Genomic DNA, 23,579 nt, shown 5'->3' on the forward strand with positions numbered 1-23,579 from the left:
TGGTCATATTACATTTCACTTTATTATTATTGACATTTATCATACAATGCTACTATTTCAATATTTTATGCAGACAAAAACAAATGATATAAAATACATAATGCACTTTGATAATTTTAACCATACACAAAATACAAAGTAATTGAAACTATGTTACATGGATATTTTACAAAGGAAAAAAATGACTACTATTATAACACATTCCAATAAAGTTTAACATTAAATTTTGGCTGTTATATGATGTTAAATATGGATATATTCAAAATGGTTACTACTTATAGAGACAATTTGATATTTTACTATTTAAAATAATCAATACTATGCAAATGAGTACTTATAAAAATATTTTTAAGCAAAAAGCTATCTTCTACTCATTTACTTGGCAGTTATAAAAATACGTATTCATCTTAAACTCTAATAAATTTGCTTGAGCCATTAGATTTTCAAATTCAAATGTCTGCTTTCTAAAGTGTTTTACCAACTTAGTATTCTTGGCTACCTATAGCATATATACATACATCGTACTAAGATGGGCTTGTGTTACAAATAATGTCATTTTAAGTAAAAGACATAGGTGATCAATAACACACAGAGACACTTTGTAGGTTTCTGAATCAAACATATCCATCACCAGACCCAATAGAATAGCTGTGCCTCATATGACGTGATTTCTCAAAAATGTTTGTTGAATGAATACATGGATGGATAGCATTTATTCCATTATTTGCTCCTAAAATTAACTCTCCAAAGCTTTCTATTTCTAGTAGGAAAATGATTTTCAACTTCAACAATTTGTTCTTCATCAGCTACATCTCAACGGCAAAGCCAGGTCAACTGATTTCAGATTGAATAGCAAACTAGTGTCAGTGATCAAAAGACATTCTCCTAGGTACACACACCACACCGTTAGATAGCTCTGATGTCTACAGAACAGACATTTGTTCAAGACATTGAACAACTCCATTTCCCATCTTCGTACGAAACAAGACATAAGAATCTAAGTAATTTTTATAATGTATTATCACAAAAAACAAAAAGTAGTCAATAAAATAATATATATATAGACATATACATACACAAATATATCTCTTTTAGTAGACTTAGTAGATTGCGATCTCTCTTCCCAGTGAGAGAAGCAAGCTATCCTGAGTGAAGCAGGCCTGGTGTCTAGGTCACGACTGCTAGACGATGCACAGACCATACCTTCCCGGTCTTCCATGCACGTCCAGTGGATGCCTGGGGATGTGAATGCTGAGATCATTGTTAATGGCAAAGCTCTGCGGCAGTGAGATTTTTCTGAAACCAAAGACTAACCATAGTAACCATCATGGAATTGCAGCACCAAGGAAGACAGTGGCCGGTATTTGTGAAAGGAATACCCTGGACCATTCTCAGCACAGGCCCCTCTTGTAACTGTCCCCAGCTGTTCTGCTTCATGCAGGGTGAAGCTTTGCTGAATCTCATCACGAAAACTTCGAACACTTGATAGAGGAAAGAATATTTTTCTTAATCAAAATTCAGATCATCTTAAATCATTTCAAAAGCTTTCGCCCTAGTACTTAAGTAGGACAACTGACAATTCATTCAGCAAATTGGTTCATACATATACATGTTAATGAAATTACTACTGGCTATAAGAGCATTACTAAACTATGATTTAGTAAGATAACTCATATGACAATAAGTCTTTAAAAATTAAACATAGTTTCCAAAAACTAAGAAGCAATTAAGTCAAATACTAAAGGTTAATTTCAATACCACTAGTGCAGAAAGTCTAAAAATGACCTTTAAAGGAAAATGTAAAGTAAAAATTACTTTAAAGTAAGGCTATCCTTTTTAAAATTTCAATATTATGGCTTTTCAAAAATATAAGTGAATAAAAATATGCCCACTACTTTGCTTTAAATCATTCTACATAGGAAAAGATCTACTTGAACTAATAAAAGAATGTTTTAGTATTTTCCATACAAATGTATTAGTTTCAAATATCTAAGAGTAATTTACTTTCAACTGAATTCTTCTGAATCAATAAATACTAATTTTGTCTATAAAATGTATAGACCTGAAGGATTGAAAATAGTTTGTTTTCTTAAATTAATTAATATGCCCTTTAGGATTTGTTTATCCATTCATTTTCCGGGCTCTCACAGTTAGTGTCAAGGCCAACTTCATTTCATTCTGACTTTAATGACCACAAAATTTAAATTAATAGAGTCAGAACCAGTGTCATTTCATGTCATATATATTATAGCATCATAAGAAATTAACCTAATTTTAAGTTGAACATTGTTGCTGCAAGAAGAATGGCCAAGAAATGCGCAAGCAATCCAAGCCACTCAAAGAATGTGCTTTGAAGAGACAGAAAATGGTATGAGACTTCAGACTGGGAAATTGGTTTATGAAATAAAGCTTGCACTACAAATTCAACACTACATATCCAATATAAGTAAAACTAGTACAGAAATTCTTTTTTTTTTTTTTTTTTTTTGAGACAGAGTCTTGCTCTGTTGCCCAGGCTAGAGTGCAGTGGTGTCATCATAGCTCACTGCAACCTCAAACTCCTGGGCTCAGGAGATCCTCCTGCCTCAGCCTCCCTGGTAGCTGGGACTATAGGCATGTGCCACCACACCCACCTAATTTTTCTATTTTTAGTAGAGACTGGGTCTTGTTCTTGCTCAGGCTGGTCTCGAACTCCTGAGCTCCAGTGATCCTCTTGCCTTGGCCTCCCAGAGTGCTGGGATTACAGGCATGAGCCACTGTGCCCAGCCCAGGAATGCTTTCTCTCTCTTTTTACTTCTTTCTTTAAGTATTAATGGAAATAGATGTAAAATCCCAGCCTTCGCAAATTCCCCATACTTTTCATAATATTTTAAATTCTGTAATATTAGAAATTAATATTAGAAAATATATAAGGCTAGATGGAATGCTTAAGATGTATTGACTATGAATTTCTAGTCAAAAATTATTTTTGAGTCAGGCCCCACGTTAAGATCCAAAATGTTTATGCATGACCTTCCCTTTTAGGTGAAGAGGGGAAGTTGTCCAAAGTCAGAACTTGGAAGAACAGGCAGTAGGCTTTAACAACACTTGAAGGTACACTGGTTACAGGGAAGCATGTGCCATTTAGATAAACAGATAAACAGATTCTAAAAACTCAAAGCCAATTGAATGTCCAGTGTCACATGGAGGTACATTATGGTATTGAAAAAATTGTTGTTATTCATCCATCCACTAGGTATTTTCTACTGTTATTATTGTTTTGGAATTATAATCAAGTTTTATATCATGGACTATCTAAAACTATTACCTTCAATTATGAGAAATGCAACAGTGTTGGGTTACCTCAAAATATGCATCCAGAATGGTAAAATGTCTAGGAAATCATATGATTTTCACATATTAAAAGCATTTTACATATTTCCATTCACTTTTGTTTTCAGTGTAAGATGTATAATTTAATGGCAACACATGCCACCTAACTCCAACTTACAGCTAATTGGTAATATTACAATAGTTCTATATTAACAAAGGAAAGCAGCATAATATATTAAGAAGGCAGACTTCCTGGCTTCAAATTTTGGTTCTTGTCAATCATGTGACTTTGTGCAAATCACTGGGCCATTCTTTGCTTTGGTTCCTCAACTCTAAAATGGGGGTGATAAAAAGAGTACCAGGTCACGTCATTGTTATGAGGATTAAGTGAAATAATAACAACAAAATATGGACAAAGCAACTGGAGGTATTACTGGGCACATAGTAATCACTAAGTGTTAGCTGCAATTTTTATTACAATCAGAAATTATGTTGACTGGTGTTAATATAAACCATTACTAACTTTTGAGCATTTAGTAAGTACCAAGCACTCTGACAGATGATATACTTATGTTTAACCCTAAAAATAATATTAAGCACATTCTGTTATATGGAGAGTAGATCCTTAAGAATATGTTAATTTATAAATACCACAATAGCTGATAGTTTGCCCTGTGAAATACAGCAAAGTGCAACTGAATTGTTTCAGTGAACACTTCATGCCTCTAATGAGGATTACTGCTTCCAGGATGGTGACTGGAAAATAGTAATGACAATAGGAAAAGTACTCGTTAATCAATGGTGCTCACTCATCAGCCCTACACCGAAAGTGATCAAATTTTCAGTACAGGAAAATCACAAATCACACGGGCCTTCAGTATCATTTGCTGAGACCCTGAAAGTTAAGGATATACTTAATACAGATATTTATGCAAAGGTCATATCTTTATTAAATTTGAATGTCCAACTCTTTCTTTGAAAGCTCTAATGTTGGTTTCTTTATTTTTCATTATACATACGGACTTATTACAAAAGCATCCAGTGCTTCTGTGCCAAATAACAATTATTATTACCTTAACTAGTAGTATATAAATGTCACATACCCATGTGACAAAGTATTTTTGTTATTCAATACACAGCTGCTAATGATGATGGCTCTTAATGATAGTTTGAAAGCCATTATCAAATTTCATAAATTAAGATTTAATAATGGTTTAGATATACTTTAGTCACGAAAAACATTTTACATACTAGTCTAAATCCATATAATTATCACAATCATAATAAAAATGTTTTAATTGTTTTGAAAATTATGCACTTAACATCAATATTACTGTATTCACTATACTAAAAGCAATATTATTGTATCAACATAGAAATGATAAACATTATGTATACTTTAGAATGAGGATAGAATACACCTGTGCTTCCATAAAATTATTAAGGTCCCTAGTAGTTCTTTTAAAGTACAAACACAGCTTTACTTTCATATGCTATACATATACCTTGATAGAAAATTCTCATGATGATGTATTCTTTTAAGAATCTGACATCTCATATCACAGCCTTCATAAAATTAAGAGTTTTAGTTATCTACGTTAAAGGCTGAGTTTTTAAATAGGCTTATTTTTCTCCTCTTTACCCTGGTTCCCCTCTCTGCCCCTCCTTGGTCCCTAGGGCCACCAATGGCACAGCACCCAGCAGGCATGGCCCAAGGAAGCCACACCCATTGCAGAGACCAAGGGCAGCACCGGCTCACTGTCACTGTCTACGAGCATAAAGGACACCCGAAAGCAGCTGGAAGGCAATTTTGCTGGAGACCTCAATCAGCTCTCTTCTCTACCGAGAAATAAGCCCTTAAGAGAAAGTAAAGCACACTTTTCTACCCGTCACACATAAATGGCTTTCTCTGAAGCAAGTGGGGGATTGAAAACCTATGCCACCCAGTCTCTATTGTCCTTAACATCTTTTCAGGATGCTTTGCAACGTGTGGCCACGTTTTCTTCCATGGCAGACTGCTCCAAGTGGAACTATCCATTATTACATGTGCCCATTTGGGGAAGATGAAAACACACACAATGAAATAATTTTCATGAACGGGAAAGGAGGCACAATGGTTAATTTTTTAATCTTTGATTTTTTTTCTGTAAGTTCCAGGAATGGATTTTACCCTAAAGATGAATATTTACTACCGATACATACAGAGACCAGTTTGTGAAGCTGAATTGTCTGAACGACCTCCTATCCATTTCCACCATAAATATCCAAATACAAGCTGAACACTAGCTATTTACACCAGGGTGAAAGATTTAGAGAAAAAAATAAATTTCTTTATCTTCAGCAGGGAATGTTTAACCGGCATGTAGTTGGTCTCGTCCAGCACCGAGAAGCGCCTGCCTGGTCCTTGGGAATCCTTTTCATTCTTCTCCCGCTGGGGGAGGCGGCTCGCACAGCCTGTACAGCCTAGAAAAGGATGGGAAAGTCTGACAATGGCCCGGTGTGTCACCGTTGCTTGAGATGTCTTTATTGGTAGAACAGATACATTGACAATAATCTCTTGGTCCGTGAGTCATGATCACATTGTCTATTTCACTGAATATAGCACAGGAATCAGCAAACTCCAAAATTTCCATTCTGTGATTTAGAAAACACCAATGCCTCTTTGCACATCTCTCAATGGCAGCTGATTAAGCAACACTGCACTTTTTAAACCTGCTGCTGCTTCTGCTCCAGCGCGGCCAGCACAGGCTGCTCACTTGAGCTGACAGTAAAAGCTGTTCCTCGAATTCCCAAAAGTGTATTATTATGATCGTTACCACCACATCTATCGTGATGATCTTGTAGCAAGATAGCACCTGTCTCATAGAGGTCTACTGATTTTCTGACTAGTTGTAGAAACGTACTTCACTTTGTACTGTCAGCGTGGTGCAGGCAGTTTGGCTGTGAAGAGACAGACTGATGTGGCAGATTCCTGAGGCCTGAATCTCAAAGGCACAATTAACTGGTGTTTCCTGAGGACTAACTGCTCAGCCTCACTCACCTGTCCGTGGATCTCCAAGTGGGTCAAGGAGTCCACATGAACCATGGAGATGCCTGGGCATGAGCCCCCTTTGCAGCCCAGGGCCAGCTGTTTGAGATCATACAGCATTAACGCAAAGCTCTGGGGACTTATCTAGGGTTACACAATTTCCAGTGTTTCACATTCTCCTGAGTGGCTAAATGGTAACTCCAGAATGAAAGTAAAAGAGAATATAACAGCTGCTAGACAGAGCTAGTGACCTCAAGGCCGTATGCGTTACTTACAGCGGATCCTCAAAGGAGATCGATCGGCTGACCTAAAGGGGCTGGACTGGACTGAGCCTGTTCTCCCCACCAATGCCCATGGCCACGCTGGTCCCACCACAGAGCTTAGATTAATGACCTCAAAATATAAGCGGCAGATGTCAACTCTGCACCGTTTTAAGTGCACTATAAACCCAGGGCTAGCTGCAGTGATTCAGTCCCTGTTACAGATTAAACTGAATTCAGCTTAAATGAATTGTTGACCAATTGAGCCAATTAGAAATTTCCTCTCCCTTTGACATTTAATCCCCAGGCTAATACTAAAACAAAAGAGAAGAATGAACAAGGTGTAAGATTGAGTTATAAATTCCGGTTAACAAAATGAGCTTTCCTAGTATGGAAACCCATAGCAGTTATTGCCGTTGGAAGTTTGCAAGATGCATTTCAAGTTTGTACTGTGGTTTATGCTCTATATGTTATCTCCATGGAAGAGGCCAATACTGAAATAGAGACATCTCACTCAGAAAAGCCTATTTCATCCTTCCTGGAGAAAAGAATACATTAAATTGACCTGATGTACTTCAAAGGTTCTTTTGCAGCTGAAAAATGTGGTGTTGCTTCAAATTGCATTCCCTGGGCTGGGATAATAAAATGATCAGAAGTTTTTCTCCTTAATTTCTTTCCCCTTATTTTTCTGCCTAATGAGTGAATAGGCACAGTGGCCTTATGTAGAACAGAAGAAATAGGAAGATGGGTGGAAAAAACAGGAAGATAGTCCTGCCTGCCCTGTGAGATCTGGGCTGAGGCGTTGCATTCTATTACCGTGCTCTGCACGTTTCCACGTAATGTAACTGTAATAACAGCACTGGGTAGATGAGTCTTTGAAATGTCTGCCTTGCAAATTGGAGAAGAGGCTACTCCCTGTGACCACCTAATGAAGTAATAGCTCTGGGTACTGTGGAGCTGGGCAGATTCAGCTTCTGTGAGGCTTCTTGGAAGTGACTCAGGGTTATTTGAGTTCAGACACATTTGTAATGGAAATTACAGAGCTTTGGGAATTTAGAACAGGCAGATGAAGTTTGGAAGTGAAATGTAATAGGTAAGAGTTGGACTCATTCTGCACTGAGGCATTTGTTTTTTGGCAGCTAAATTGCTGGGAAGTGTAAGGCCTTGGTCTGCCCAGCTTTTGGGGTACTGCTATATTCTCAGTCCACTCATGCACACCCGCGGCCCTGCACAAGAAAATCTTGTTCTTGGCTTCACTTTCTCCTATTCCTGTTGGGCTCAGGTAGCCATCTTGGTGCCGGTATTTCCAGCCCAAATCTAAATCTGCCAAGAGCAGAACTTTCAAACTTCATTCTATAGATCATGCCCTTCATCTCTCTATATAGCAAAAATAAAAGCTGTGTTAAAGACGACCACAAAGCAAACGCCCCTTTCAAGGTTCAAGTATCAATAATGCTCTGTCCCAAGGCAATTCTTCTCATCTCACAAATGAGAAAACTGAGTCTCAGAGAGGAAATATAACTTAAGTCAGGTCCCATAGCTACCAGGAGCTGGGCCTCAAAACCATTTTTTTTTTTTTTTTTTTTTACTTTTAACCACTATGGTATGCTATCTTCCAATTAAATAAATAAAGAAAATCAAGCTTTCATGGCACAATAGTTCCAGATTTTGTGTCATAACAGAAAATAAGGCCAGTGTGCCACAACTGATCATTCGACATCTGGAATGTAATATTTGACTCTTAAAGGAGACAGGCTTACTGCTCTGCAGAGCCAGTGTGCGGAAGTGAGGGGGGAAAGAACGTCCTTTGCACCCCTGCCTCACATGTGTTTTATCACAATACACATTCACTTGCCCACATTTATTTTGTCTTTCTACTCCATTGAGCTGCAAGCTCCTTGGGTGCATGAAGTGTTTCTCATCCCTCTTGAGGTCCCAATGCCAAAACCAGTTCCTGACACATATTTCAGACATAAATTGCTGAAGGGGAGTGTGAAAAATGCCCTGGAGCCAAGGATGTCGGGGAACATCCCTCCCAAGAGCAGGCTTGACCCTGTCACTACCCAGAACCGATCTAGCTCAGAATTACTAAACTCCAATACCCTGCTCCCCAGCCTTTCTATCCCATTGTTACTACATTCACTCTTTGTGTAGTGTGATGATGGCCAAATCCTCCTTCTTGAAACTCCAGAACTGCCATCTCCTGTTGGCTTGTCTTAGACTGTACAGCCCTGTTCCTTTGTTTTCCCTTCAGCGTGACATTCCCCTAGGGTGAGCCTGGCCTCCTCTCATCTCTCTGACCCACTCACCTTAAGAAGAAAGTTCTAGATCTTCCCCTGCTTCCTAAATATGGACGCCTCCTAGGACTGCAGCTCCACCGATCCTTCCTGGCTCAGCTTCAGACCTGCCCACGGAGGCATCTCCATGCACATGTCCCACGGGTCCTCAGTTGCAATATTACCAAGTTTGCTCCCCACCTTTCCCCTGTGCATGCACTTGCCTCTCTGCATCCTCTGTCTCAGTGGCAAGAACCATTAGGCCCTTGTCACCCAAGCCAAAGATCCGGTGGTCATCCTAGAATCTCCCTTTTCCCTAACCTCCTTCAACCAATTAGTGTCCAAAGACCGTTAATTCTGTCTTCTAAACAGCTCTCCAATCCATCATCTCATCTTGGTCCTCAGCACTACCATAGTCTTCTCGCAAGCTCCTGTTTCTGGTCTTGGCTGGCCTCAAATGGACCCTCCTCATGTTGCTAGAGAAAAATCCTAAATCTTTTCTGACCTGGCCCTCGCCTACATCTCCGGCCTCCCTTTGCATCATTCTTATGTCACATTCAACTGTCGGTCACAGAGATCTAGGTGTAGTTCCCAGAATGTCCTGTGTTCTCTGGACCTTGGTGCTACTATTGCATATGCCGTGTGGGACATCCATTACCACGCAGATGAGTCACGAGTGTGCGGCAGCCTCCTCTGCCATCCGTGGGCTGTGTCATGCCCCTTCTCTGTGTTCTCATGACTGTCTGTGCCTACTTCTCTCGTGGTTCTCATCACACACTGTATACTAGCTGCATTTTATTCAATTGTTGCTCTACTACACCTCAACAACTAGTGAAGGGACTAGGTCTTTACCCCCAGCTTTTAACAAGGGACCTGCCATCTACAGACACATAGCAGAAATTCAATCTATGTTGGCCGAGTGAATTTTTAAAAACAAAGAAAGTGGATGGTGAAAGGAAAACTATGTTAGACCTGGGTTGAGGATTTGAAACAAATACTATCTCAAGCAGAGACAGCAAACTTTACCTCCATGAAGATGTTTCCAGAAACATCACCCCCAGCTTTGCCCACGGATGGTCTGGCCTTCAGAGCCAAATGTGTTCTTCAACTCCCTGGCTTTGGGGCAGGAGTCGGGTTCCCAACGGGAAGGAGCTCACTCCCTCTGTGCTCCTCAGCGCCCTCTCTCCCCCCTCCAGAGTGCTTCCCACATTCCGCCTTTTCTTGTAATTATGTTTTCCTCGCCTCATCTCTTTAACTGGAAGCTCCTTGAGGGCCCAAGCTATTTCTATCTCAGGTTTATATTCTCCATGGGGCATAGAGGTATGTTTTGCATTTCTTTGGTCCTCAGTAAATATGTGTAGAATGAATTAAGGAATAAATAAAATAAATCTAAAAAATTACTCTTGATTTTCCTCTCAGGGCTATTACTCCCTTGTAAAAAGTGTCAACTTTATAGCTGGCTCATTTTATTGTGTTTCATTTCAAGTGTTCTCAACATAACCCAATAAAGAAAAAAAAAGTGAGTTCATCAGTTTCTCTTCTTGTGTTCAGCCTGCATATTGGTTTATTGATCAGGGTGCTGAAGTCTTCTCCCAACCCCACTGTTTATTAGTATTTATAAGCTCTAGCCAAGAACACCTTGCTGGGCCATTATCTTGTTTTCTTATTGGAATTTTAACACTTCGTTGGGTCTGTTATCCAAATATACCATGTCTCTCAAGATGCTGGAGAGAGAATGCTTATGTAAAATGATTCTTCAGCAATAGAAAGTCTTAGATTCTAATCTAATCAACTATGAAAGATAACGTTAGCAAAAGTTGAGGATTAAACAGAGTTAGGAGTCAGCACTAAAATTAAATGCAACTAGAACATGAGTGCTCCATCCATTTTTAGGGGGAAAATATGTTTTCCCTTTTGAAAGCACTTTCATTGCCCACATAATTTTTCAGAATGAAATATAACTTCATAAATATCACAGCCATCATTCTCACCCTGGTAACTGCTTTGTAAACAGAAACGTATAGAGTTTGTTACAGTGTTTGGAGGCGCCTACTTTTTGTTAAAATGCAAATGTATAAAAGCAATCAAATGTAAAAGAAATTATTTAGTTTTGCCCCACTTCAAGATACATGATTGCCTCCCCTAATTACCAGAGAAATCAAACTGAAAACATTTCTCTGATGGCTGTTAACTATGTTCATTTATTTTAAAGGTAGACTGGAGTCCTTCTTATGATAGGTGAACTGTGAATATTTTGTATAACAAACATAGATCTCATTCATTTATTTACTCACTCACACATTCTTGAAATTAGTTCAAATATTTGATGTTTACTATGTAGGCACTATGATGAGCAATGAATAAAATCCAAAAAAAAAAATATTCTCTGGCTCCAGAGAATTCATATTCAGGTTGGGCAATGAAACGTGTAACAATATACTGCCACACAATACGAAAAAAAGCTATATATCAAAATACAAGATGGTAAGGGAATACAAAGAGGAAAGAAACTCAAGCAGGGTTCCAAGGAGAAAATGGCATCTGAGCTGGGTTTTTGCAGTTAAGTAGGGATTTTTCCATACAGACACAGATGGGACAGGCAATCATGCCAGAGGGAACAGCATGTGCAATCACACAAGTATAAATGGAAATGGCATTTTGGTAGTTTGGCACAGCTGGATTACACATTTCAGTTATACCTGTGTGGACTTTTGTTTCTGAATTCATGATGGAACTTGGGAAATGGTATAATATCCTTCTATTTCTGAGAGCATTTATGTCTAATCACATTTAGCCATTAAGTGTTTCAAGGGCAATCTCCACCCTAACAATCAGTAGGACACTTGGCACCTCCTGGAGCAGCTGCATTAGCTGTGAGGGACATTGCCTGGGAAGTGCTGGCGAGTCCTCTGGGGCAGGGCAGGGCAGGGGATGCGCTTACCTCGGAGCAGACTGTGGGGTCCGGTCTCTGACGCCCAAGTTCTTTGCTGTGTTCTGAACTCTTGCTCCCTGAAAGTCAGGAAAATCACTCTCACCTCTACATTGTATTAGTAATGATTTAGCATACAATTAACATCCGAATGTGGAATACTTATTCCAGCAATGTTATTTAACACCAAAGGAAACTGGATGCAGAAGAGGATGGAAATTACCATCTGAGCATTTTCAAAATTAACACTTTCAAGAATCAAAATGAGCTGTTATGCTATTTCAAAAGATTAATACTTATTTCTGTAGCCATCTAAATCATTCAGCGTAAGTTTAAACAACAGCTTCCTGTTCACTATCTCATCTATGTCTTTATTCCTAGAAGCAATCAATACCTGAGACGGTGAAAACAGAAAACAAGCAGGCTAAAAATACCTCCCCTGTGTTGCCACTTTCCTGGAATGGAAATCACAGTTCTGTCACACTCATGCACCTGTTTGTTCCTTCTCTGAATAGCTAGCTATTAGAAGTTAGCAAGAAAATATTTTCTTAAATAGTTCTAAAGCAGTTTCTGGACAAGGCATGTCCATGTGAGTCACTGAAATCTAAGAATTTTGCCTCCGAGTTTATAACACAGATGATCTACTTTAGCAAGGACAATCATGTTTTCGCACTCTGTCAAGTTCACGAATGAAAGTGTTCAGTTCCTCATGGAAAAAATTACTTACTACACAGAACCAAAAACCAGGGGTTTGGCTGAGAATAGGTGAAGGCAGAGTTGTTAAAAAAAACCTCTCAGACTTTCTCTCTAGCTACTAAATTCTGAACTGAGGAAATGGAAGAGAAAAAAGGAGAAAAGAAAAAAAAAAACCCAACAAAAAATATATTCTCTCAAAATGTTAAGGAGTTAAAAAACATTTTATTTGGGCTGATCTAAAGGCAGTGAGTTCTCTCAATCGTTTGTCTACGGGCAGTTACAGATCGAACTCCTTGTTCTACTTCTCCCTTCTCATTACCACGCTAGACTAGTCCTTAAAAAACAAGAACAACTTTATTTTGAAGTGATTTTAGACATAGGGAAAAGTTGTAAAAACAGAGCAGAGACTTTATATTCCCCACCTGGCTTCCCCTAATGTTAACCCTTCACTAAACCACAGTATGATTATCAACACTAGAAATTCACATCAGTACAATACGATTAACTAAACTTCACATCTTATTCAAATTTCACCCCTAGCTTTTAACAAGGGGCCTGCCATCTACAGACATATAGTCCCTAAGGGACTAATGTCCCTTTTCTGCTCCAAGATCCAGTCCATATTGCATTTTGTTGTCATGTCTCCTTAGTCTCCTCCAATCTACGACAGTTCTTCAGCTCTTCCTTGACTTTCATGACCTTGATACTTTTGATAAGTACTGGCCATTATCCTGCAGAATGTCTCAAGTTGGGTTTGTGTGTTTCCTCATGATTAGATAGAGGAAGTGCATTTTTGGCAAGAAAATCAGAGAGGGGATGTTGTGCCCTTTTCAGTGCATCATTATCAGGGATACATGATGTCAATATGTCTTGTCACTGGTGACATTAGGTTTGATCACTTGGTTAAAGTGGTGTCTACCGTATTTTTTCCACTGCCAATTTATCACCTTTTTTTTGTAGTTAATAAATATGCTTAGGGATATAGTATGAGACTATACAAACATCCTGTTTCTCTTCAAACTTTTCCCTAGTGATGTCAGCCTCCCTTGGTTTATCTTGTCTGCAATAATAAAACTGTAGTGTTTATGAACTGGAATTCTTCTGTAAAGAAGAATTATCCCTTCTCCCCAAATTATTATTTATTCAATTATATATTTAAATCAATATGGGCTCATATTTATTTTATTCTATGAGATATAATCCATTATTATTAATTATTATTATTATTTTGCTCAATTTATTCCAGCTTTGGCCACTGGGAGCTCTTTCTTGTTGCTTTTTGTGCCTTTTTAACATGGCTCCATCATTTTTTAGTACTTCTTTACTTTCTGGCACTTCAAGATGTTCCGGGCTCATCTTCCCTGTCTGAGCTGTTAATTCACCACTTCTCCAACGGGCCCTGGGTCTTTTCAGTGGAGAATGGTATTTAGAAGCCAAGAATTGGACACTGGGTGTGCTCATTACTAGTGGGGAATAAATTCTTCTACACCTTTCCAGTAGATGAGGCTAATTTACTAATACAAACATAGTCGTGTATCTATATTCATTTCTGCATCCATCCATCTCTGTATGTATGTGTCTGTACTCATCAGTTCACACTGACACTCCAATTCCAATCCAGTGGAACAGGGTTTATTCTAGATTTCAGTTTTCTCTCTTTCCTTATTTATAAATTTTTCTCAGATGATGAGGAATCTGCTTCTCATTGTTTACAATATCTTTACTTATTTGCTCAGTTCTAGTGTACACATAAATTAGTTTTAGAATTTCTAAATCATATCTGTGAAAAATAGATTTACTAGCTGGAGTGCAGTATTTGCAAACAATTCTTTTTGTCTATAGTTTCATAATATTCCATTAGGTAATTCTATTAAGAGAGATTTTTGCTTTCTTAAAGGGTTTCAAATAAAACTGATGCTTGCTATGCTGAACACTACTTCAACTGGCATATTCCACTTTGAAGTCAACGACATAATCCTTCATATACGCAATATGCCAGCTACTTGCATTTTTACACCCTTGAATATGTGGCTCCCTCTACCTAAATACCCTCTTCCCCCATCTGCATCATATTTATCCTTGAAGGCCCAAATCAAATATCATCTTAGGAAGCTAATAATTGATTGGTCATTCACTATACCAGGTACTGCTTTAAGTGCACTAAGTATATTGATTTATTTAATTCTCATAACAACTCTATGAGGCAAGTACTATTATTATCCCTGTTTTAATAATGAGGAAACTAAGTAACAGAGAGGCCAAGAATCTTGCCCCTGATCACTCAGATGGCAAACACTGGAGCTGGGATTCACACTGAGGCTGCTTGGCTCGAGTCTGTATCTCAGCCAGTTTCATATGTTCACCTCCTACATGAAGCCTTTTCCCAGTTATCCCAGTTAGAACAAATTTACTGAACAAACTTCATCGAGCATTTATGTTGTACTAGGTTCTATTCTGGGAAACTGTGACACCAAAATGAATAAGACTCAGTCTCCCAGCCATGGAGGGGCTCAGTCTACTCATTTGCTCCCTGATGTGAGTCTTGACATACTCATGTTGCACGTGCCTTAGAGCATTGCTTGTTGGTGCCTGTATCATGGTGATTTGCCTACAAATGTGTCACCATGGGACTAGGCAAAGACCACAAATCACCCCCAGGTCTTTATTCTTAGTACCCAGAATGAAGTTTTGATACTGTAGGTAAAGAGCCACATACTTTGGAATCCCAGTCTTTATTAAAAAGGTCAAGAAGAAATTTTTGTATAGGCTCCCTCCAAAGAACACATGGAATATATAACTTATAGCATAAAAAAACTTTAAGTTTATAATGTAAATGACAGTTTCTACTTCCAGCCTTTTATGAATTAGATCAGGTGTTATGTGAAGTGTTGCCTAGGGTTATTATAATCATTACCAAATAACTACGAATGATATAGTATCCTTCTCTTCTATCCTTTTCCTACAAACTCAAGCAGTGAGTTAAAACAACAACTCTATGAGAAGTACATACACAAAATCTATATGTGAAAACAATACTGCAGTTACAAATGAGGACAATAAATCATGCCAAAAAGCTTCCTGTTGCTAAAAAGAAATGAAAAATCTTGGTTTCTTTATTATATTATTCATTATATATTGATAAACTTCAATATATAGTATAATAAATATATTAACATACTTCAATATATACAATTCAAATTCAATAATGTAATAATTCAAATACTTCAATATAGACTAACAATGACAAATATCTACGCATTCAGTCTCTGAAAAGCTGAGTTTAAATGGGTAATTTTCACTGAGGTTGAAAGGCAAAAGGGACTGAAAATCCAGGTGAGGTCTTTGATTTGGACTTGCATTCTAACTGATCACAAGTGGGGCAGAGTGGGCGTGGGGACTGGATCCCAGCCACTAATCCCACTGCTGCTACTGCTGAACCCTGGAAGGAGGATCTGTAACAGAAAGAACATTGCAAAAGTCTCTGCCGTGCACCAGTCAGCCCAGTGTCCCTAAAAGAAGGCCCCAGGCTCCGCGATCTTTCACAGAGAAGTTACAAATCACTTCTTCACCTCTCACAGCCATTTGGGACATCACAACTTGGGGCAGAGGAACAAGCAACAAAGGAAAAAAGCCACTGATTCTAAATGTATTTATTTTTTAAAAATAGGAGGAAGAAGGAGTGATAAATACTGAAAAAAAGTGCAGTTTAGAAATCAACAAGAATTTTATGAGGAACTGCATGACTTTTAAGTCTTTTATTATATTCCATTTTACATAATATATAGCATATATTAATACTACATAAATATATGATATTTTAGAAAATTTTACCCCAGTCAAATGAGTCATTTGGGCCTATGTAATATCAATTTTACTTTTTTAATCTCTATTTCTCTATCTCCATTTTCAGTTTTAAGAAGTTTAAAGGTGTTAGATATGATTATGATTATTCAAGTCCACAAAGTAGGAATGAATATGCAGCCAATTCATAATTACCCCTTTAGTGGAATATTGTAAAAATAAAAAAAGGTTAATTCCAGTCTCTTCTACTTTCCATAAGTTATAATTTAGAAATGGCTCTTCCAAGTCTTCCTGCAAACTTACTCTAACAGCAACGTGGTAAAACAGAAAGGCGGTTAATCTCTTTCTGCGTGTCTTAGCCATTCAAATGCCAACTCTGATATGGATAATTGGAAGTTTACTTTGATCTACTTTCTAAAGCAGACTTTGTATATCCACCCAAAAAAATCCTTCCTAAACCTGCTGGCAATTCGCATCTGTGTTTGCCCTTCTCCAGCTGGACCACAGTATGTCATATGCTTCTGGTAGATCTAACCTTTACTTAGCAAATCCCTCTTGGACCTTCTCCGATCTTGGTTTTCAATCTTCAGCTCCTAGGTCCTAACCAGAAGCTCCAATGAACGCTCACTTGCTGTGCCTGATCTGTGCGTTGCAGATGCCAACTTGGTGTTGGCCTCTTCAGTTGATCTTTTCATTGGCTTCACTGACATTCTGAAGTAAAATCTTGGGAGCAAGCCCAGAGGGATTTATATGTTTGTCTGAGACTTAGGCATTAAGTCTTTAGTAAACAAAGCAGTCATAATTACAAAACCATATATTAAAAATTAAATCACTCACTATCACTGGACAACTCAAATCAAATCTCCGGGTAGAGAGATTAATTAAATCACTTTTTTGTGGTATCCCAAAGAAAAGGTGGTAGAATAACATAGAATTGATGTCTTTCTATTTCTTTTGTCTTTCTACAGTAAATATCTTTTCTACTATAGCAAGCACATTTTCCTAATCGGTAAATTAGAGGTTAGTGCATTTTTGTTGTTGTTTTTAAATAGAATTTTAAGGATTGAAAACTAAACTACCACACTTAAAATACTACTGGGTTACTGTACAACCCTGGGTTACTGTTCATTCTGTTTATAAAATATGAATATATTCTCGCCTATAAGTACTCCAATGGCCTAAAAATAGTCCAAAGACTGCTGTTCATCCTCTAAAGGAAAACTTGAGTGTTTTGTCCTTGGAATAATGCGCACACTCAGCATGGCATGAAAGTCTCTTGGAGATCACCAGAAGCAAGCAGGGCACCCAATTCTTTCCTCTTCTTCCTTGCCCATGTCTCTCCCCCAGCCTACTCTCCCAGCCCTACTAAATCACCTGTAATTTCCAGAAAATACGGTATGTCCTCTTACCTTGTTCTTTACATAAATCCCAGGTCTACTTCTATCCCACTGTACTCAGCCAATTTTTCCTCCTTTAAGTTACTGCTTAGACATCCCTTTTCCCAGGGTTGTCTAAGATTCTTGGAGAACCCTTACATAGGTTCCTGCATTGTTTTCCTCCTGGGAGTGTTTCTCATTCACGACTCACCCTCTGAGCCTGGTAAAGTGCCTGTCACATCCAGGCACCTGTCAGATACCTGGTACATGAATAAAGGAACCTTCAAGTCCACGTCCTACAAAACATCTCCCATAAATATGGGTGAGACTTACCTGCTTCCGCATCACATCAGTGGCCTGCATGATGTAGCGGGGAGGCAGTCCATGGCTTCTGGCCAGAATGATGGCTTGCTCCAGCGTCACACTCAGGGTGCACCTGTGGGCCAAGGCAGGGGCAGGTCAGACCCCACTCATTCCTGATACACTCTTTGAGACAGTTTGGGTTACAAATTTCAAAATTAGAAAGTATCAGCCAATATCAAAGTCAACAGATAATGAACCACTGATTTTTCTACATAGAACACCTGTTTATGTAAATCATACAGGTATATTACTGGGGCCATGGATTAAGTATTTAAATTTAAAGCAAACCCATAATGAAATATGTTTATGAGAGCACTTATCCACAGAAGAGTCAATAAAAATTTTAATAAATTTTATTACTAAACATTATTTTTTATTGATATTTCATGGAATTTAGAAGAAATGACTGTAATATTTATCATTCATTTCTACATATTGATAGTTAATAGATTTACACTAATTGATACACAAATATCTTAGAAAAATAAACTGAAATTACTATTCACTATGGTCAAAACTGATTTTAAAAAATGTGTTTCTTAATTGAGCACAGTGCCTGTAATCCCAGGTTGTAATCTTAGCACTTTGGGAGGCCAACGTGGGAGAATGGCTTGAGGCCAGGAGTTCAAGGCTGCAGTGAGTTATGATCTCATCATCATCCCTCAGCCTGGACAACAGAGTGAGACCCTATCTCTTTAAAAAAAAAAAAGAGTGTTTCTGGGACCCAGTCTAAGAGACTGCTTGTAAAAGTTCTAAAAGGAACTTTTAACTAGTTATACAGGAATGGAGTGCCCAAGGTATCCCTGAGAAGTGTTCTAACAGAATTTAGTGATTGTTGAGCCTTGGCGATTATTCTTTTCCTTCTCTTTAAGGTATTTCTTTTATGTTTTTCCATGTTTATCTCTATAGCAGCCCTTAAAGCCTATGTTCATTTGTTAATTTTTAAGGTGCTGGTCTCTAAATTATTTTCTCAGGGATAACTTTTGCATATATTTCATAAACATGCTCACTAATTTCAGATGTTTTTCCTAAAATTTATATTAGTGGATTTTGTTTTGTTTTTTTTTTAACTTACTGATATTTTGATTAATCTTTTCTCCATATTTGCATGTATCTCACTGTGGTTTGGTGTTTTACCCATGTATTTTTCTAGATCTAACCAGTCTTTCTCCCTACAGATGACATAAGTTTGACAATGCAGTTGCTTCTCTGTGAGGAACATCTAGCTCATTATGCTTGGTTATGAGGCTGTAACACAGAAGTCTAATACAGTTGCTAGGTTTTGATACTAGTGAACTAAGAAAAAGAGGAGAAAGGGATTCGAAACATTACTGATGTGATATTAGAAAAAACCCGGCAAAGTGCAACCGTATCGCTATACATAATTGTATTCTAAAGGGAAACATGCCAAATTCCATTGGCTGTTAAATGACTTGAAAAGCAGCTTCCTCATTACCATTACAGAGAATTCTTTTATTAATAAAAGCATTAACACATGTTCAGATGGGTTAGTTTTATAATTAGCTTCTAGTTGCTTGTACATGACGTTCACAAATACTAAGTGCGTGAGTCTGATAACAATGTGTATTGTTTTACGCGGACAAGCATACGCGTGCTGCAAAACAGTCCGAGCCAATGAAGCCCAAGCAGTATAATTGACAGTTCATGTTTAAAAAAAAAAAAATCAATTTTCTATAAAGCATTTAATTGCCAGCTTATTCAACAGACCATAACCTATTTCTCCTCCTTAAGGTCTCCTCTACTCCAATTTTAAATATTTATTGATCCTAACATTTTAATCAATAATACTCATTACACCAGCCAAATCAAGCTAAGAAAAAAAAATCTTTATCTTTTTCTAATCATGCTGAAATATGTCTGTGCTTTCCTGATAAAGCATGTCTTTCCTTGTATCTTGCTTACTCTTATAACAAACACACACCGTGAAGGGTTTTTGAACAGGCAGCCTATAATTTTTATTCATTTTCTTAATCATTTTAAACTGATTTCTTTCTCCCTGCCTCAGGTTGTAGTAAACAGTAGTACAGCAAATTGTCTGCCAGAGATTTTACTGTTATCAGGAAATTAATGTGCCCAGTAACGTGCTATCTTTATAGGGTACCTGAAAATGTCACCTCTTTGGAACCATTCACACACCACCTAACAGAAAACTCTACCTTCAAATGCCTGTGCGTATATTCTTTCCCCAGCATACCAGGGCAGAGAAATACAGATGGCTGCACCTATATTTGTCTTTCCATATTAACCACTGTGTATGTTCCAATTAGGTCCCAAGGTTACTTTGAATTTTTGGAAAGTGAAAAATTTAAAAAGAGACAACCATGTAAATGTGAGAACCACTGCCTGTGTTTGATTCATGGCTGATAAATCCAGCTGAGGCCTTGTATTTCCACTCACAGCATCACAGAATCCCATTATCCTAGATTCAGCATGGGAAAGAAAGTCTGGCAGTACGGCCACAGCTTTTCTGTCAACATACCATTATTTGCCTCACAGCTTTTCATCTTCTCTCAACTATCTCAATCTGAATGTCAAGTGGAAAAACCCAGCATTTGCGAGAAGTGTTTTGATGCTAGCATGCTCTGAAAGACTCCAGGTCTAGAAAGTGGCACACAGTTTTTCAATGGTGCATAAATGTACACTCAGAGTTAGGTTTTACAAGAGTTCATTTGATTTTATAGGTGCTTTCCCATTCTCAGAGAGACTGATATGCCAACCCTGGGCAAGAGAATAAGAGGAACATATTAAAGGCCAGGACCCCTCATTCAATATGAGGATTCTTGCCTGACACCCCAATTTCCTTTCTAGCATGATCTCTGTTTTCACATTAGATGGTTAAATTAAAATCTAAATAAATCTATATTTTTACCCCATCTGGAAAATACAGCCCTTCCATTTTTCAGCTTCTTCGAGCTGCAACATCATTTAAAAAAATCCACACAACTCTCTCCCGAGGAGCCACAAAAATAATAAAATAAATGACACCGTGTAGGCTTTGTTCTTCAAGAAAAGGCAGAAAAATCCACTGAAGAAAGTGTTTGCATCTTTTTAGTAGAAAGACATTCCACGTATTGGCTCTGCTCAGGGTATACTTTGGAGAAAGCACACTTGATGGGGTGGCAAAATTACACAGAAAATGTTAATTTCCCCAAAGAAACAAAAAGGAAAATGTCACTAAATCTGTGCTTATTGTTAATAAATCTTCCTGACATATTTCATGTCGAGAATAGATCCCAAATGACTCAGATATTTAGCATGATTTTAATATGATAAATGTAGCCTATAGTTAATGGGTCCAACTGAATTTGAAATACACTTCAATTTAGCAATGTTATGGAAGAAACACAAAACAGTACTTCTCCTTTCATTCATTCATTCATTCACTTGTCAAATGTTTTTTGAGTGTCTACTTTTACAAGTACCATAATGTGCTGCCAAGAGTGGATTTACCCTGAAGCTAAAAAAAGCCTGGTTTTCGGGGACCCCTTACTTATATGGATCCCTTTCAAAGTTCTGGGAGTGGCCCTATTGGTGTGTTCTCACAGTCACAGGCTTTTACAAATTTGCAAAAACAGAACCTCTGAACTGCAAATGGTTATGGCTGCTGTCTTCTTTGCATCCAAGCTTCCTTCTGTCATGTTGGGTAGTGTGCAAATGGCTGTGGCTATTTCTGAAACTGAGCTTAAAAAAGTTGAATTAGGGATGCATTCAGGCTGGATTTCCTGGGACCTATTTATAGGGTTCACAGTTACTTCCACAGTTCCACAGTTAGGTTACTGTAATGCCCTCCTCTAGATGGCTTCCAGAGTATTCCTACTGCCCAAGGTTGAAAAGGAGGTGCAGGGCCAGGAATCAGGATATAGTATGCCCATATCCTGAGAACCCAGACTGAAAGTGCACATGTGGTAGAAGAGAAACAAGGTTGGACATGCATAGAGCCGGAAGCTACTCTGTGGAATATTCTTCCAAACATTATGGTTCCTATGCTAAAGAAACTTATAGAGGGGTTTTGGCATTTGACATCAATTTAAAAATTTACAAGACATTAGCAATAATACATTTTGATGTTAAAAGGCTTTTCTAAGCTCTCAATAACTTAAATTTGACCAACCATGCTAGAGAAAAGACAATAATTTTTCTATACTCCCTATAGAAAATATTATTACAAAGTTGTTACAATTTGAAAAGGCAATCAAACAGTATTACCAAACCTTGTGGGGAAAAAAAGTATAGAGGTGGGTCAGACAATAAATTAATAAAATATTATTTTTCTAGATTTTCTGATGTATGTGGTATTTACAAGCATTTTAAGTTTTGCAATTTATTTTTTCTTACATTCTGAATAAATATTAACTTCCATTCTTATTTTGTTTTGTAATTTTCTATTTTTTTTCTTAAAGATGGCACTTAACTCCAAAATCTCCATCACTCTAGTGTGTTGGGGATGCGATAGTGAACAAAGCCAAGTCCCAATTTCTTTGATGACCAAATTTTAGTGAGAGGAAAGAAAAAATAAAGAAGCAAATACATAATATCAGGTGGGAATAAGTTATCTAGAAAAATAAATTTTACAGCAGAATACAAAGTGGAATGGTACCTATTAGTACCACAGAGGGTGGAATGGCAGAGGGAGATGCTGTTTCGTGGAAGACCATTTCAGGGAGAGTAAGTGCAAAGGCCCTGAGGTTGGTGCTTGTTTATTCTGCTCACAAACAAGTGTGGAGTCCAATATGTTGGTGCACACAGAGGAGAAGAAGATGAGGTTACGAACATAGCCTGGCCTCAAACATGCAGAGCCTCGGCGGTCAGAGTTTAGGAGTAAGTGGGCTTCATAGTTATTTTTTTGGTTGACATGATAAAATTTCAATATTTACATTACATGACATCAAAGAACAATTTGTTACGCAAATTATCAAAGTATTTTACTAAGTACCCAACCCTAACGGCTTATCATTACTGTATTCAAAGCACCTTCAGTTGCTTTCCAATGGCAACATTTTCAAAAGCAAACGCTTTATCCTGATGCTTCAAGTTTTCAATAAACCACTCTCCCATTTCCCACCTCATCTCCCAGTGCCTTCCTAACTCCACCCAAGCCAGAACTGTCTGCTTTAGTCAGCATCTTGGTACCATTGCACAAACCTCTCCCCAAATCTGGAACACAAGTCCATTTCTTCTCTTTCACTACTTTCAAAATATCTTGAAATCTCATTCTGAATGTAGAATGGCAGCTAAGGTGCTAAGGTTGGTTTGAGGACAGTCTCACGGGGCTCTGGTCAAGCTACTTCCACCCTCTCAGCCTGTATCTCCTCCTCTGTGAAATGAAAAAAGCAGCTGCACTGTACTGACCACAGAAAGTGCTCCAAGAACTACCTGAAGCCGTGTGTGTGATTGCTCAGCCACGCCCGTGGTACTGCCATTTCCGTCTCTCTCTGTCACCGAGTTCACACCACAAGTCTGTTTAGAGAAGGCTCCTCGTTGTGGGCAACACATTATTTGGAAAATCTGAGGAACATG

The 23,579-nt window shown here is 38.0% G+C and overlaps 1 protein-coding gene across 2 annotated transcripts in view; it reads right to left on the bottom strand.

Annotated features, from left to right (window-relative positions):
• Positions 1 to 23,579, bottom strand: part of PREX2 (phosphatidylinositol-3,4,5-trisphosphate dependent Rac exchange factor 2) — a 274,675-nt gene continuing 251,096 nt past the window's right edge. The window contains exons 38-40 of one of the 2 annotated variants that reach the window (XM_045560617.1): positions 18,012 to 18,114; positions 11,818 to 11,885; positions 1 to 1,481 (exon numbers count right to left, since the gene is read on the bottom strand). In XM_045560617.1, coding sequence (XP_045416573.1) covers positions 1,310 to 1,481; positions 11,818 to 11,885; positions 18,012 to 18,114 — 343 coding nt within the window. In that variant the 3' untranslated portion in view covers positions 1 to 1,309. Of the gene's footprint in view, positions 1,482 to 2,734; positions 5,776 to 11,817; positions 11,886 to 18,011; positions 18,115 to 23,579 lie in introns of those variants that run through there. The other variant, XM_045560618.1, reaches the window with a different exon arrangement.

The sequence above is a fragment of the Lemur catta genome, chromosome 9, assembly GCF_020740605.2.
Source record: "Lemur catta isolate mLemCat1 chromosome 9, mLemCat1.pri, whole genome shotgun sequence".
NCBI classification, from domain to species: Eukaryota; Metazoa; Chordata; class Mammalia; order Primates; family Lemuridae; genus Lemur; species Lemur catta.